Genomic DNA, 16,079 nt, shown 5'->3' on the forward strand with positions numbered 1-16,079 from the left:
TGAGGAAAATCATAACGACACTCAAGCAGCCAGCTAAGGAGAGACCTGTGTGGCAAGGAACTGAGGCCAACAGCCACAGGAATAAGCTCAGAAAGAATAACGTCCAACACTCATCAAGTCCTCAGATGATTGCAGCCCCAGTCAACATGTTGTAACCTCATGAGCCAAAATCACCCAATTAATCAGCTCCCAATTCCTGATCCACCAATACATGAAATATGCAATGTTTGCCATGTAAACACCTAAATTTTAGAGTGGTTTGTTACACACAGCAATAGATAAACACAACGACTTAACATCTTTAAACAATGACTACCTGCTTGAAATCAGCACAGTGTACACAAATAAATAGGGATGATATGACAATGAAGAGACAAGTACGAAGACAGACATGTAAAATGAAAATGGTAAACGTAGCAATAACACACAAAAAAAAGAAAGCACCTTAAAATTCCTTGAAGTCTACTACTAGTGTTGAAATTGACAGGAGAAAATAAGTGTTGCTGTGAGATTCTGAGCAAAACAGAGCTTTCTCTTTAAGTTTCGGATTTGGAAAGGTTTAACTGTCAAGCCCACTACTCAGAACAGTGGAGGTGGAGAAGTGTTAATAATAAAGTAGCGTGGCCGGGCGCCATGGCTCACACCTGTAATCCCAGCACTCTGGGAGGCTGAGGCGGGTGGATCACTTGAGGTCAGGAGTTCGAGACCACCCTGGTCAACATGGTGAAACCCTGTTTCTATGAAAAATACAACACTTAGCCGAGCATGGTGGTGTGTGCCTGTAGTCCCAGCTACTCGGGAGGCTGAGGCAGGAGAACTGCTTGAACCCAGGAGGTGGAGGTTGCAGTGAGCCGAGATGGCACCACTGTACTCCAGCCTGGGTGACAGAGTGAGACTCCATCTCAAAATAAATAAATAAATACATAAATACATACATACATACACACAAATAATTTTTTAAAAGTTTATGTGTGACTTCATGAAGTGTATCAAAGTCAATCATAAAACAATATAACAATCATTTAAACCAACAATCAAAAGCCTCTGACTGGAATGTATCTTTTTCATTATTTGGTTTTGATATATTAATACTAGATCCTGAGGAAGCAACAATGAGAGATAAAGCAGCATTCCTGGCCCTCAAGAAGCTTACAGTCTACTGGGTAATACAGACACTGAATGAGCAATTAAAAGTACAATACAGAAGGAGCTTATGTTTAGGAAGTTTACCTCTTAATGGAGGGATGAGACTTAGAATCTTTTTTACTGTTATCCTATATATTATTAAGAAGGCATGGAAAGCTTAGGAAGCAATTACATTAAAGCAACATTTGAGACATGGTAACGCTGAGGGGGAAAACCACAGCTTCTGATTTGATAAAGATAACCTATATTCTAGTCCAAGACTTTAGGTACTCTCAGAAAGTAACTAAAACTTTATTTTTACTTATCCCTTTGTTTAGATACTTAAACCTGAAATTAAGCCAAAAAGCATAATATGAGACCCCAGAAAACTCACATCCCACTCAACCAACCCAGAGTATTTACAATTTAAATGGGGCAAAAGATTTCAACAGTACTAACAGCTCAGGGAACATGTTAATCAGAAAACTGGGCTAAACACGATGTATTTCAGAAGGTGTTTAAAATTATTTGTATGATTTAACCTCGCCAAAACAAGCTTGCTAGTTTAAAGACGCCTTTATACCAGTGCTTCACATCATCAGTGAAAACTATTTATCAAGAGGGAGCAATATGGGATACAAAAGCATGAACCAAAATCTCACACTAAATCTTTTAACATTAATGGAATTTCAGAGTGAGTAAATATGACTAAAAATTACGGCAATGGCCAGACACAGTGGGTCTACACCTGTAATCCCAGCACTTTGGGAGGCTAAGGCAGGCAGATCACCTGAGGTCAGGACTTCGAGACCAGCCTGGCCAACATGACAAAGCCATGTCTCTACTAAAAATACAAAACTTAGCCAGGCATGGTTGCGTGGGCCTGTAGTCCCAGCTACTTGGGAAGCTGAGGCAGGAGAATCACCTGAACCCAGGAGGCAGAGGCTGCAGTGAGCCAAGATGGCACCAATGCACTCCAGGCTGGGCGACAGAGACTCCTCTCAAAAAAATCAATCAATCAATCAGTCAATCAATCACACCGTTGGCACAAAGCACTGCTTTGTTTTACAACTGCACATGTGTTTTGTCTCTAAGACCTTGATCGACACCCTCAATGACAGCATTCTTACAAATGATAGCCAACTGCAGGTCCTTGCTGTGGTTTCTCTTCTGTGTAAGTGTGTGTATCTTTCTCAGTATCATAGTGAACCTTACAGTAAACTGCCTCTCCAGCATTACTCAAATTATTCTGTTCATAGTGAATTCAGCAAGCTAAAAGAATCATGGAATGATTGCTACAGAGATGGTCCAGTGTTTGAAGAAGATCTGTGAATGTTTCTTCTAAATATATGATGTCAGCTCCAAGTATCAGGTCAAAATCTCTACGAGAAAAACGCCCCAAATTCCTTCCCCAAGTCAACTCCTTAACAAAAGCTCTGGGTTGGATACAAGGAGGTAAACTGCCTTGACCATTCGATTTACAAAATTCTAATGCTACTTTTCGATCTGTGATAGTCACATGAGCACCCAGCAGGGCAGCCACTATGCCTATCAGCCCTATGCCAGCACCCAGTTTCACTGCAAGGCAGCCCAAGAGCGCCACAGCTCCCATCTCCAGATATGTGGAGAAAACCATGGCCACATCCCAAACCACCGCGGCAATTCCCAGTTGTCGCTGGGACTGTCCTGCTGGATCTGTGTCATATGGTTCACAAAGGTGGCAAGAGGCTTGTGGAATTTCTGCAACCCCAATCCCACGGTCTCCTCATAGGGCACCAGGGCCAATCTGCCTGTACCCAGCCCTCTGATCAGACCTGCGCTTAGACAGGATGTTAAAGGTTTGAGATAATCCTGCTTTTTGACACATCCAGAAACATGCAGTCATGGCAGTTCCATCTCAAGACTGCAAGTGAATGACACTGGTGGATGCCAAGTCTCTCGTGGAGAGACCAGGACCCCAGTCCTGCAAAGGACTCCGCATCTGTGAATCAAAGGCCTCCCCTATAAGTCCCACTAAATCTGCCCCCACCCAACCCTCCAAAGGACTGACAGATGCTCCCTTCCTTCCCACATGCCCCAGAGCTCCTGCTATCCACAGGGGTTGAGAGTAGGAGATAGAGGAGTCCACAGTGCCCTTCAGAATCCCCAATACACACAGGGTGTCTGCTGCACCCTGGGAGTGCAGTGAGATTCCCGAAGGAGGGCTGACAGCTCAACCAGCCCAGCCCCAGAGCACGGCCCAAGACACCCAAGGCACCACCATGCCAGTATCACGATAAATGTTAAAACAGTATCTGAAATAGGGTAAAGCTGGGGTATCACGATACATGCTATTTTTAAAAAAACATTTTTCTTACCTCTTTCTTGGGCTTATTTTCTTTCTTTCTCTTTCGTCTTCTTTTTGGAGGAGATAAATTCTCAGTAGATATTTCATCTTCTGAACTACTACAAAATCGAGTAACTCGTCGACGACATGATGTTCTTAACGGAGGCTGCAAATTGATGCCCGCATCAGCTGTCCAATCGGAATATCTAGATGAAGAGTCACTAGAAAAGGGGAGTGCTTTCAGGTGAATGGAACCAGAATATAAGCACTGATAGCAAGTCAATCATATAAAATTGAGGGAACAGAGAGAGGAGACAAAGGAAAAGGAAGATACCAGAAAGATTTAACTTGAGCATTCTCCCCTCACTACCAACAAGTACTGAAGTGACTGAAAATCATAACAAAGAGAGAGAAAAAGAGAAATCTTCACTAACACTAGAAATGAAGGAAGGATATAAACCTGAAAAAAAATTTTAAGTATACTGTAGATAAAATATGATGCAAGACAACTAACAATTACTCCTTCAAGGAAACAAAACACAGACTTATGGAAACAGTAAGAATCATACAAAACCCCAAAAATAGGCCTCAGCATTACCCCCATGTTGGAGGAAGCGGACATATAGACCAGGAATTCCAACTGGAATCACAAGCCATCAATGAATACACTGAGAAGCTAAAGGGAAGCATAGCTACACCAAACTGAAAGCCCTAAGTAGTCAGTTTCTTCCGAAGAAGAGTCTCCCTGTTACGACAGAAATCTAAGAAAGAGACTAGTCCTAGCTACACCTTAGCGAAATCAGAGTCAAAGAGGAAACTAGTTATAGAAAACCAGTCCCTGGTCCACTACTAGCTGCACCAAACAGAAATAATAATAAAAACAAAGGTCTCTACTTGGGCCAAGATGGCCCAACTTCAGCCAACCACACACCTTTTCATCTGTATCAAATACACACATGAACACATTACAAAAAGGTATTTATTAGAAAAAGAGCTTGTTTATAAAAATTATAAGAGGATCTGTTTTGGATAAATAAAATTCAAGAAAAGTTGAATTAGAAGATAATGAATGAAGACACGGAAGGTAGAACAGTGGTTGCCAGGGACATGAGGAAGGGTAAAGTGAAGAATCGTTCTTTAATTGGTATAGAATTTCTGTTTTGCAAGATAAACAAGGTTCTGGAGACTGGGTGCACAACTATGTCAATGCACGTAACAGTACTGAACTGCATGCTTTAAATGGTTATGATATTTGTTAAATTTTTAAAAAGATAATATATTATGTTCTTAAAAAAAATCATTCTAGCTCCTTATCATAATGAAGTAAAACAAGACAAGAAAGGAAGCAGAGAGTATGTGATAATGGTTTGGACCAATACGGTACCAATAAAAAAAAAAAGAAAGATCTGAGTGATATTCAGGAAGGAGAATTTTCTAGCCATGTTATGGATAGGTGGACAAGAGAGATTAAGGTCCAGTTTTCTGGGTTGAGCACTTGTTGAGATGAATGAAGGTGACACGCACCAAGATAAGAACCAGAAGCTGACATTTTGGTCCCATGAAATTTGCATCTCAAAACTAACAAAAATTCAACACATGCATTAATAATGAATATACTTGTGGTTTTACCACACATACTTCAGATACTAGTCTTTTTAAGTGCAGCCAAGATTGAATTTATATTTTCAGTATGCATGTTCAACAGCGCTGGGTCAACTGCCTAAAGTCAACAAAAAACTCCTGAAATACTTCTACAGGAACAGCTGTTAATCTAGTTTTTGTCTCCTTTTAAGTGTATTAAAAACTGTTCCACAGTTGCAAATTCTTGCCTCTTAAATAAAATTCAAGTATGATTCCATCCAAGGCTATGACTAAAATGCTTAAAAGATCAGAACAATTAAAAACAGATACCTTGAACTTTCGCTGTAACTTTCACTTTTTCTATCACTTCTCCATTCATCCTCTTCCGAAGAACCAGAACCTTCACTTTGATCACAGGAAGTCTCCTAATTTGTGAAGGGGGGAAAAAAATCTTGATCCCTGAAGTTAAATAACACATGTCCAGAAAAAAGCTGTACACAATCCTCCCCAATAAGATTAAATCATCTAAGAAAAATGAACGGTAATCAGTAAAAATATAATTAGATAAACTTAAAAAGCAAACTTCTTCACTACATCCCTTTCTTATCAAAGCATAAGACAAAAAGAGAACATCCATAAGATGTAACACTACCACCATTAGCAAAAAAGTGATACAATAGGCCATTCTGAGTAAAGTTAATAAAAAATCAATGTAAATGTTTTCCGTTTTGGACTTTAGCTATTCTGATAGGTGTATCTGATTGTTTTAGTTTTCAGTTTCCTATGACATATTTTGGTAGCTTTTCTTTTTTTTTTTTTGAGACGGAGTCTCACTCTGTCGCCCAGGCTGGAGTGCAGTGGCCGGATCTCAGCTCACTGCAAGCTCTGCCTCCCGGGTTCCCGCCATTCTCCTGCCTCAACCTCCCGAGTAGCTGGGACTACAGGCGCCCGCCACCTCGCCCGGCTAGTTTTTTATATTTTTTAATAGAGACGGGGTTTCACCGGGTTAGCCAGGATGGTCTCGATCTCCTGACCTTGTGATCTGCCCGTCTCGGCCTCCCAAAGTGCTGGGATTACAGGCTTGAGCCACCGCGCCCGGCCGGTAGCTTTTCATATGGTTATTTGTCATCTGTTTATCTTCTTTGGTGAGGTGTCTGTTAGATCTTCTGCCCATTTTTAAATTAGGCTGCCTTCTTATTGCTTGGTTTTAAGAGTTCTTTGTATATTGTGAATATAAGTCTTTTATCAGATATAAGTTTTATGAATATTTTCTCCTGGTTTGTGGCTTATCTTTTCATTCTTTTAATAGTATCTTTCCCAGAACAGTAGGTTTTCATTTCAGTGTAATCCAAATATTTTATCTTTTTTCTTTCACGATTGTGCTTTTGATACTGTATCTAAAAATGTCAATGCCACACTCATGAACACATAGATTTTGCCCTTTGTTATCTTCTAGAAGTTTTATGGTTTTTTTGTTTTACATTTACATTAAGCTTATGATCCATTTTGAGTTAATTTTTGTGAAAGAACTGGTGAATAAGATTCGTTTATTTTGTATGTGAATGTCCAGTTATTCTACCACTGGCTGAAAATAATAAATTTGTCCACCAAGTTCTCTTTGCTCCTTCACCAAAGATCATTTGAATATATTTGTGTCGGTCTGTTTCTGGCCTCTTTATGTTGTTCCATTGATCTGTTGTTTCACCAGCATCACTGTCTTGAAAATTGCAGATTTACAGTAAGTCTTAATGCCAAGTAGAGTGTCAGTCTTTCAGTTTTATTCTTCTTCAGTGTTGTGCTGGCTATACTGCATCTTCCTCCTCTCTATATAAACTTGAAAAATTAGTTTGTCAGTAAAATTAATTTGCTGGGATTTTGTTTGGGATTGTGTTGAATCTACAGATGATGCTGGAAAGAATTTTTTAACAAGGGTGTGGATCAGCAGGAACTCTCATTCATTAAGGAATGCAAAATGGTACAACCACTTTGGAAGACAGTTTGGCAGTTTCTTATAAAAGTAAACATAGTAAGATCCAGCAATCACACTTGATGTTTACCCAAATGAGGTGAAAAATTATGTTCGCACAAAAACCTACATCCAGGTATTTATACCAACTTTATAATGCCAAAACTTGGAAGCAATCAACACATCCTTCAGTGGGTAAACTGATAAGCTATGATATATCCAGACAATGAAATATTATTCTTTGCTAAAAACAACAACTACTATCAAACCATGAGAAGGCATGTAGTAAATGTAAATGCATATTAATAAATGAAAGAAGCCAATCTGCAAAGGCTACTAGTTATGTGATTCCAATTACATGGCATTTTACAAAGATAAAACTTGGAGACAAAAAATCAGTGATTGCCACGGGCTGCTGGGAAGAGAAAGATGAACAGGTAGAGGATTTTTAGGGCAGTAAAATCATTCTGTATGATATTATAATGGTGGATACATGTCATTATAAATTTGTCCAAACCTACAGAACGTACAACTCCAGAAGGGAACCCTAACAAACTGTGGACCCTTGGTGTGATAATGTGTCAGCCTAGACTCACTGATTGCAAATGTTCCACTCTGCTGCAGGATGTTCAAAGTAGGGGAGACTGAGCATGTGACCAACAGGAAAAAGATAAACGGTTGATGGGAGTTCAGGGATATGGGTGGGGGAACGAGTAAGTGTAGCACAGAGCATTTTCAGGGCAGTGAAACTATTCGGTATAATACTATTATGGTAGATACGTAACACTGTGCATTTGTCAAAACCCACATAACTGTACAACACAAAGGGTGATTCCTCCACCCCATGTAAACTACAGAATTTAGTTATAATGTAATGATATTCATTTCAACAGCTAGAGCTTGAACTAACTCAAAAGGTTAATAGGAGAAACTTTACAGGACAGATAGAGTACACAGGAACTTATTGTGCTCTTAAAAATAAAGTTGCTGTGGGTTTTAAGTCAGTAAAGAGAAAATAGGGAAACAAGACTGCCTGATTCCTACAATCCTAACAGCTGAAGCCTTCTTTAAGTTCTGGTCATGGATTCTAGGCAGATATTTTTAAATTGAGACATCAACTTTTCTTGTAGCATTACCATTTATATTAGGTGTATCTATAATGGATAATGAAAATGCCATTAAGAATCAAAAACTGACCAAGCAAATTTCTTTTTTTTTTTTTTTGAGACGGAGTCTCGCTCTGTCGCCCAGGCTGGAGTGCAGTGGCCGGATCTCAGCTCACTGCAAGCTCCGCCTCCCGGGTTTACACCATTCTCCTGCCTCAGCCTCCCGAGTAGCTGGGACTACAGGCACCCGCCACCTCGCCCAGCTAGTTTTTTTGTATTTTTTTTTTTTGTAGAGACGGGGGTTTCACCAGGTTAGCCAGTATGGTCTAGATCTCCTGACTCGGCCTCCCAAAGTGCTGGGATTACAGGCTTGAGCCACCCCGCCCGGCTCAAATTTCAAGTAAACATCTAACTTTGCTTACTTCATCTGAATAGGCAAACTCAAAGCCAACATATTCTCAAAAACTGTTTCTCAAAATGTGAGTAAATGCTCCTCTAGGAATACAGATCCTAAGGCCTACTGCTCTAGAACTACTGAACAAAACTGCTTTTTATGCTCAAAGTAGACTTTTTTTAATAACAGTAATACAAAGACCCTTTCTTAAAAGCTACTACCTGAAATTAGGCACCCTGTGAAATGTTTTATCTGTATTATCTCAACTAACTCTCAAAACACTTCTTTAAGCACAGAAGTTAACATAAAGCTAATAATCCTAAAGTTTTGGAAGCCCGCAATTTAACTTCTAATTTTAACTAAGCCCTGGTGCCTATTTGTAATTTTATTAAAGAAGGTCCCTAAAATTATATTAGCTTCTAACCTCACAAAACCTAGATCCATCTTGCCTGTGAGTTTTGTGTTATCTCCCAAGTTCTTACCTGCCCACTACTAGCTCTTTATATACACCAAAACCTAAGGCTAAGAAATGTGAAGCAATGTGTCTAAAGTCACAGGAAAGTAAGTATAAGAATTGGAATTAGAAACTAGGGCTAACTCTACAGCCCCTAGTTTTTCTAAACCAAAATTGAATGGAACCAACACATACATACACATTGCCATCTCCACACCTCTGCAAACAACGCAGAATGAATTCATACCACAGGTGGAGAACAATTTACCACAACACAACCAGGATTTATTTTAAAAGGTGAAGTAGATTTAATATTCTACATTATTTATCTTTGTTTTAGTACAGTAGTACTCCTTTATCCACAGGAGATACATTCCAACTGACCCCCAACCCTGCAAACCCTGCAGATAGACGAAATGGTTGACAGTACTCTAACTCTGCATATACTGTTTTTACCTGCACATGCATACCTATGATAAAGTTTAATTTATAAATCAGACACAGTATGGGAACAATGATAAAGCAGAACAAATAACAATACACTGCAAAAAAATTATGTGAATGTAGTTGCTTTCTCTCCCTGTCCAAATACCTTATTCTCAAAGTATCTTATTGTACAGTACTCACCATTTTTCTTGTGATGGCAATCTGATAACTGACTGACAAGTAGGTAACACACAGATATGCTGGACAAAGGGATGATTCCTGTCCTGGGCAGGCCAGAGCAGGACAGTTTAAGATTTCATCATGCTACACAAAACAGTATGTAATTTAAAACTTACAGAATGTTTAATTCTGGAATGCAGCATTTAATACTTTCAGAACACAGCTGACCACAGGTAACTGAAACCTTGGAAAGTGAAACCAGGAATGGGGGGACTACTGTATTTTTAAAGGTCTGCATTAATTGAAATTATACCAAATAGATATAATTAGAAAAATCATAATATTACTAATAATTTTGAAAGAAAATACCATAGGCAGTCATTCCTCATTTTTTTAAAAACAGCACTCAAAATAGGTAATAATGGAAAAAATGGAAAACTGGAAAAAAAAAAAAAACCAGCATTAGCTGAAATCTCCCTATCTCATATATGTATGTATCTCATATACATATATATATGATAAAGACCTAAAATAAAGCATCTTAATGTGGAAATGGGAGAAACAATAATATCATCAACAACAATAAGATGGTCCACTATATCCACCATTATTCACCATCGTAAGTACTAAACAAACAATACAATTAGACAAGAGAAATCAATGAGCTATAAAAATGAGAAGTGTATTAGTAAAACTATGTATTTTTGTAAATGACAGTATACCTTGAAAACCTCAGAGAAATCAATGATAGAATTAACTCAAACATTCAGTAAGGCAGGATACATAAAAAATTAAACGTATTGAAATCAATAGCTTTCACACACACAGATTATAATTATTTAGAGGATACAATGACAGAGAAAAATCTCACTAACTGACAAGATGGAAGAAAACATCTTCAATATATATGAAAGAACTAACACATCTAACACATAAAGAACTCAAAAACTGAGGGGGAAGGGAGAGAACAAAGGCACAAGAGAAATGGCTAAAAGACATAAATAGACTATTCGTAAAGATTTTCTTAAAAACTCTATAAACATATGAAAAGTTGTTCAACTTCATGCATAATCAGAGAAATGCAAAATAAAACTACACTGAAATAAGCCAAAGACAAAAGGACAAATATTGTATAATTTCATTTATATGAATAATCTAGAAATATAAAATGCTATTCCAGTGAACACACAAATGATAAGAAAGCAAAATAGCCATATGGCTAATACGGAGAAAGTTTTGGTGGTCTGGACAGAGGGTCAAACCAGCAATAACATTCCCTTAAGCCAAAGCTTAACCCAGAGCAAGGCCCTAACTCTCTTTAATTCTATGAAGGCTGAGAAGTGACAAAGCTGCAGAAGAAAAGATGGAAACTTGCAGAGGTTGGTTCATGAGGTTTAAGGAAAGAAGAAGGCATGTCCATAACATAAAAGTGTAAGGTGTAAGGTGAAGCAGCAAGTGCTTTAACGGAGAACCTGCAGCACGTGATCCAGAAGATCTAGCTAAGATAATAAATGAAGATGGCTACAATAACAGATTTTAAATGCAAATGAAATAAATAGCCTTCTGTTGGAAGAGGATGACATCTAAGACTTTCACAGCTAGAGGGAAGTTAATGCCTGGCTTCAAAGCTTCTAGGACAGGCTCACTCTCGTTAGGACTAATGCAGCCGGTAACTTTTAACTGAAGTCAGTGTTCATTTTTACCTTTTCAAAAATCCTAGGCCGCTTAAGAATTATGTTAAATCCGCTCTGCCCGTGCGTAAGAAATGGAACAACAAAGCCTAGGTGGCAGCAAATCTATTTACAGCATCATTTACAGCAAGGTTTACTGGATAGTGTAAGCCCACTGTTGAGACCTACTGAGCAGAAAAAAAAAAAAGACTCCTTTCTAAATATTACTGCTCGTGGACAATATACCTAGCCACCCAAGAGCTCTGATAGGGATGCCAAAGGAGACTAATGTTGTTTTCATGCCTGCTAACACATCCATTCTGCAGCCCAGGGATCAAGGAGTAAATCCAACAATCAAGACTGTAATTTTACCACAGAGAAACCAGCAAACACCACCACCTTAGGAAGTGATCAAAGCACGTATCACACAAATCATGTGCTTTCTGATGTGATGCACTGAGAAGAACAGTGTATTTTCTGTAGTATTACTGACAAAAATGCATGACCCTAATCATCAAAATTACTAGTCATAAATTATCAAAAAATATCAACATTAAAACAAAAATTGAGGAACTTGACTAAATTCAGGTTACTAAACAGACACACCAAAATGTAACACATAATCTAGGATTTTCTTTTGCTACGAAAATTATCAGGACCACTGACTGGTAAAATTTGAGTAAGATTTGCAGATCTGATAACAACATTATATTGTTTATTGCCTCATTTTTGTTTTGTTTTTTTGACACAGTGTCTCACTCTGTCACCCAGGCTTGAGTACAGTAGTGCAACCAAGGCTCAATGCAGCCTCAACCTCCTAGGCTCAAGTGATTATCCTGCCTCAGACTCCAGAGAAGCTGGAACTACAGGTGGGTCACCACCCCCAGTTAATTTTTTTTTTCTCATTTTTTTGTGGAGGAGGGGTTGCCCTGTATTGCCCACGCTGGTCTCAAACTCCTGGGCTCGAGCAATCCTCCCACCTTGGTCTCCCAAAGTGCTGAGAATTACAGGCATAAGACACTGCACCCAGCCAGATTTTGATAATTATATCACTTGTTTTTGAAAATACACAAGGAAATATGTAGATATCAAAAGGCATACATACAACTCACTCTCAAAAGGATTAAAATATATTCATACATACTGGAGAGTGCTAATATTTAGGTTAGTAAACACAAAGAAATTTTTTATTATTCTCAGAACTTTTATGTCTGAAATTACATCAAAATAAAAAATTTACACCAGGCAGATAGGAGGCACTCGATAAATGTTTTTTTAAGTTTAATTTTCCCAAATCCTCAAGTGAACTGATGCTTCGGGAAGGCAGGGTTTCTGCTCTGAGACCATGCTGCTAATTTTTTTTTTTTTTTTTTTTTTTGTGAGTGGAGTCTTGCTCTGTCGCCCAGGCTGGAGTGCAGTGGCATGATCTCGGCTCACTGCAAGCTCCGCCTCCTGGGTTCACGCCATTCTCCTGCCTCAGCCTCCCCAATAGCTGGGACTACAGGCACCCACCACAACACCCACCTAATTTTTTGTATTTTTAGTAGAGAGGGGGTTTCACCATGTTAGCCAGGATGGTCTCGATCTCCTGACCTCGTAATCCACCCACCTCGGCCTCCCAAAGTGCTGGGATTATAGGTATGAGCCACCACACCCAGCCTAAATCCAAATTCTTTTACTTTGGCACTTTGCTTAGCTTTTCTATGCTAAGCATACTGTTAGCTATGATTATGATTAAAACCATGCTGCTAACTTTTTATATAAATGTGGGAAAGTTACTGAACCTCCATATCTGTACCTCAGTTTCCTCATTTTTAAAAGAGATTATAAGAGTGCCTTAATTCCTACTTGTTGGAATGATGAAATTAGATAATGCGTAAAACATTTACAATAGTGCCTCCCAGGCATAATAAAATGCATTAATGTTTAGCCCTTTTATAGCACTTTTTACATATTGATTCTAGGATTTTGTATATCCTTGATAATAATTCATGTATTTCCATGTCAATAATGATAACGCCACTACATACCACGCTAGACTTTCTAGAATGACCTTACATGTAACAGTTTTCCCAAAGGAAACCATCCCGTGTCTATTATGTTAGGCAAATTCAAGGTACTTGACGGGGAGAGGTTGGAACACAGCTGCATGGTAAAACAGTTATTTCCAGACTAGGACACTACACCTTCCTCCCAAAAGCAAAGTCTATATATAACCCTTTATTCCAAACCATGATATGACCTGACTATCCAATTGCTTAAGTCATACAATGGAAGTTACATATAGAACCTTTGGAAGAAATACGTATGCAGAAAAAGAAAAAAGAAAAAGGTCAACCAGCATAAAAATGACAGATAATAAAATAACTGTTTCCTATTCATATTTATATCCTGAGGTACAGAGCAAGACCCCATCTCAAAAAAAAAAAAAAAAATGTAAAAACATTCTCATTACATAATATAATAGTTTAGCCAGGCAGGGTGGCTGGTGCCTGTTAATCCCAGCTACTCAGGAGGCTGAAGGAGGAGGATAGCTTGAGCCCAGGAGTTTGAGGCTACAGTGAACCATGACTGCACCATGTACTACAGCCTAGGCAACAGAGCAAGATCCTGTCTCAAAAAAATAAAAATAGTTTAAACAGATGGTTTTAATCATAATCATAGCTAACATTATTGTGTATTGGGTACTATTTTAAACACTTTACATTATTGATTAATTCTCACCACACCTCTGAGGTACATATTGCTGCACCTCTGAAGTACATATCACATAGGCAGAGGCACAGAAAAGCGAAGCAAAGTGCCAAAGTAAAATAATTTGGATTTAGGCCGGGCGTGGTGGCTCATGCCTATAATTCCAGCACTTTGGGAGGCCGAGGCAGGTGGATCATGAGGTCAGGAGACTGAGGCCATCCTGGCTAACATGGTGAAATCCCGTCTCTACTAAAAAAAAAAAATACAAAAAAAAAAAAAATTAGCCGGGCGTGGCGGCAGGCGCCTGCAGTCCCAGCTATTTGGGAGGCTGAGGCAAGAGAATTGCTTGAACCGGGGAGGCAGAGCTTGCAGTGAGCCGAGATCACACCACTGCACTCCAGCCTTGGCAACAGAGCAAGACTCTGTCTCAAAAAAAAAAATTTTTTTTAGATTTAAACTCAAACCCCATGCTTAACTGTTAACCTACTGCATCATAAGACAATTAAATGAACTTTTCAGTCATACATAACACTTTATTCCTTACAATATTACTCAATCAGGAAATTTTAACACTGTAATATTAAATAGTCTTTTTTTTTTTTTTTTGAGACAAGAGTTTCACTCTGTCATTCAGGCTGGAGTGCAGCGGCGCGATCTTGGCTCACTGCAACATCCACCTCCCGGGTTCAAGCGATTCTCCTGCCTCAGCCTCCCAAGTAGCTGCGATCACATGCACCTACCACCACATCCGACTAAATTTTGTATTTTTAGTAGAGACAGGGTTTCACCAGGTTAGCCAGGCTGGTCTTGAACTCCTGACCTCAGGAGTGATCTGCCCACCTTGGCCTCCCAAAGTGCTGGGATTACAGGCAGGAGCCACCGTGCCCAGCCTATTAAATATTATTTACCAAAAAAATTGGTTTCTTCCTCAAACAAATCAAAATGAAGACCAATAGCTTACGTATGATTATTAAAAATCAATCAAAGGTATTAAAGAAAGACTTAGACACAACAGCAAAAGAACAGGCCAGTAAGGAAAAAATAAAATGAATGTCATCAATATTTAAAACTTTCATCCTTCAAAAGACACCACCAAAGAAATGAAAAGACAACCCACAGAATGGAAGAAAATTTCTACAAGTCATATATCTACAAGTCATAAACGACTGTATCCAGAATATATAAAGACTTCTTACAGCAATAAAAAGACCCCCCCAAAAAAAAGTGAAAAATAAGCAAAAGATCTGAATAAGCATCAAACATGTTCAACATTACTGGTCATTAGGGAAATGCAAACTGAAACCAAGAGATGCTACACTTCACGCCATTAAGATAGTATAAATAAAATGGACTAATAACAATCATTGGTGAGGATGTAGATAAACTGGAACTCTCATATTTCTGATGGGAATATAAAATGGTAGAGCCAATCTGAAGGAGTCTGGCAGGTCCTCAAAAAGTTAAAACGTAAGACTTGCCATATGACTCAGCATACCATCTCCCAGCATGACCCAAAAGAAATGAAAACATATCTCTAAACAAAAACCTGTCATGAATGTTGATAAGCAGCACTATTCATAACAGCCAAAAAGTGGAAACAATACAAATGTCCATCAACTGATAAATGGATAAAGAAAATGTGGTACATCCAATGGGAGAATTACTAGGCAATAAAAAATTTAAAAAAGAATGAAGTATTTATACATGCTACACAAATGCTCAACCTACTAATCATTAGAAAAAATACTATGCAGTGTCAAAGAAGCCAGTCACAAAATCGTATTTTAAGAGCCCACCCGGCCAGGCGTGGTGGCTCACATCTGTAATCCCAGCACTCTGGGAGGCCAAGGTGAGCAGATCATGAGGTCAAGAGATCCAGACCATCCTAGCCAACATGGTGAAAACCCCTTCTCTACTAAAAATACAAAAAGTAGCTGGGCCACCACTCACCTGCAGTCCCAGCTACTCGGGAGACTGAGGCAGAAGAATCGCTTGAAGCCGGGAGGTGGAGGTTGCAGTGAGCCAAGATCACGCCACTGCACTCCAGCCTGGCGAGAGAGCGAGACTTCATCTCCAAAAAAAAAAAAAAAAAAAAAGGTCCCATTCATATAAAATGTCCACAACAGGCAAATGCAGAAAAAGAAAATATATCACTGA

At 38.8% G+C, this 16,079-nt stretch overlaps 1 protein-coding gene and 1 pseudogene across 2 annotated transcripts in view; both read right to left on the reverse strand.

Annotated features, from left to right (window-relative positions):
• Positions 1-16,079, reverse strand: part of BRWD1 (bromodomain and WD repeat domain containing 1) — a 132,920-nt gene that overhangs the window by 48,963 nt on the left and 67,878 nt on the right. For both annotated transcript variants that reach the window (XM_033232486.1, XM_033232488.1), the window contains 2 exons: positions 5,363-5,457; positions 3,483-3,672 (listed from right to left, as the gene is read on the reverse strand). In XM_033232486.1, coding sequence (XP_033088377.1) covers positions 3,483-3,672; positions 5,363-5,457 — 285 coding nt within the window. The remainder of the gene's footprint in view (positions 1-3,482; positions 3,673-5,362; positions 5,458-16,079) is intronic.
• On the reverse strand, positions 2,122-3,106 carry LOC117096725 (annotated as a pseudogene).

This window comes from Trachypithecus francoisi, unplaced genomic scaffold, assembly GCF_009764315.1.
Source record: "Trachypithecus francoisi isolate TF-2019V2 unplaced genomic scaffold, Tfra_2.0 Lachesis_group14, whole genome shotgun sequence".
NCBI lineage: Eukaryota > Metazoa > Chordata > Mammalia > Primates > Cercopithecidae > Trachypithecus > Trachypithecus francoisi.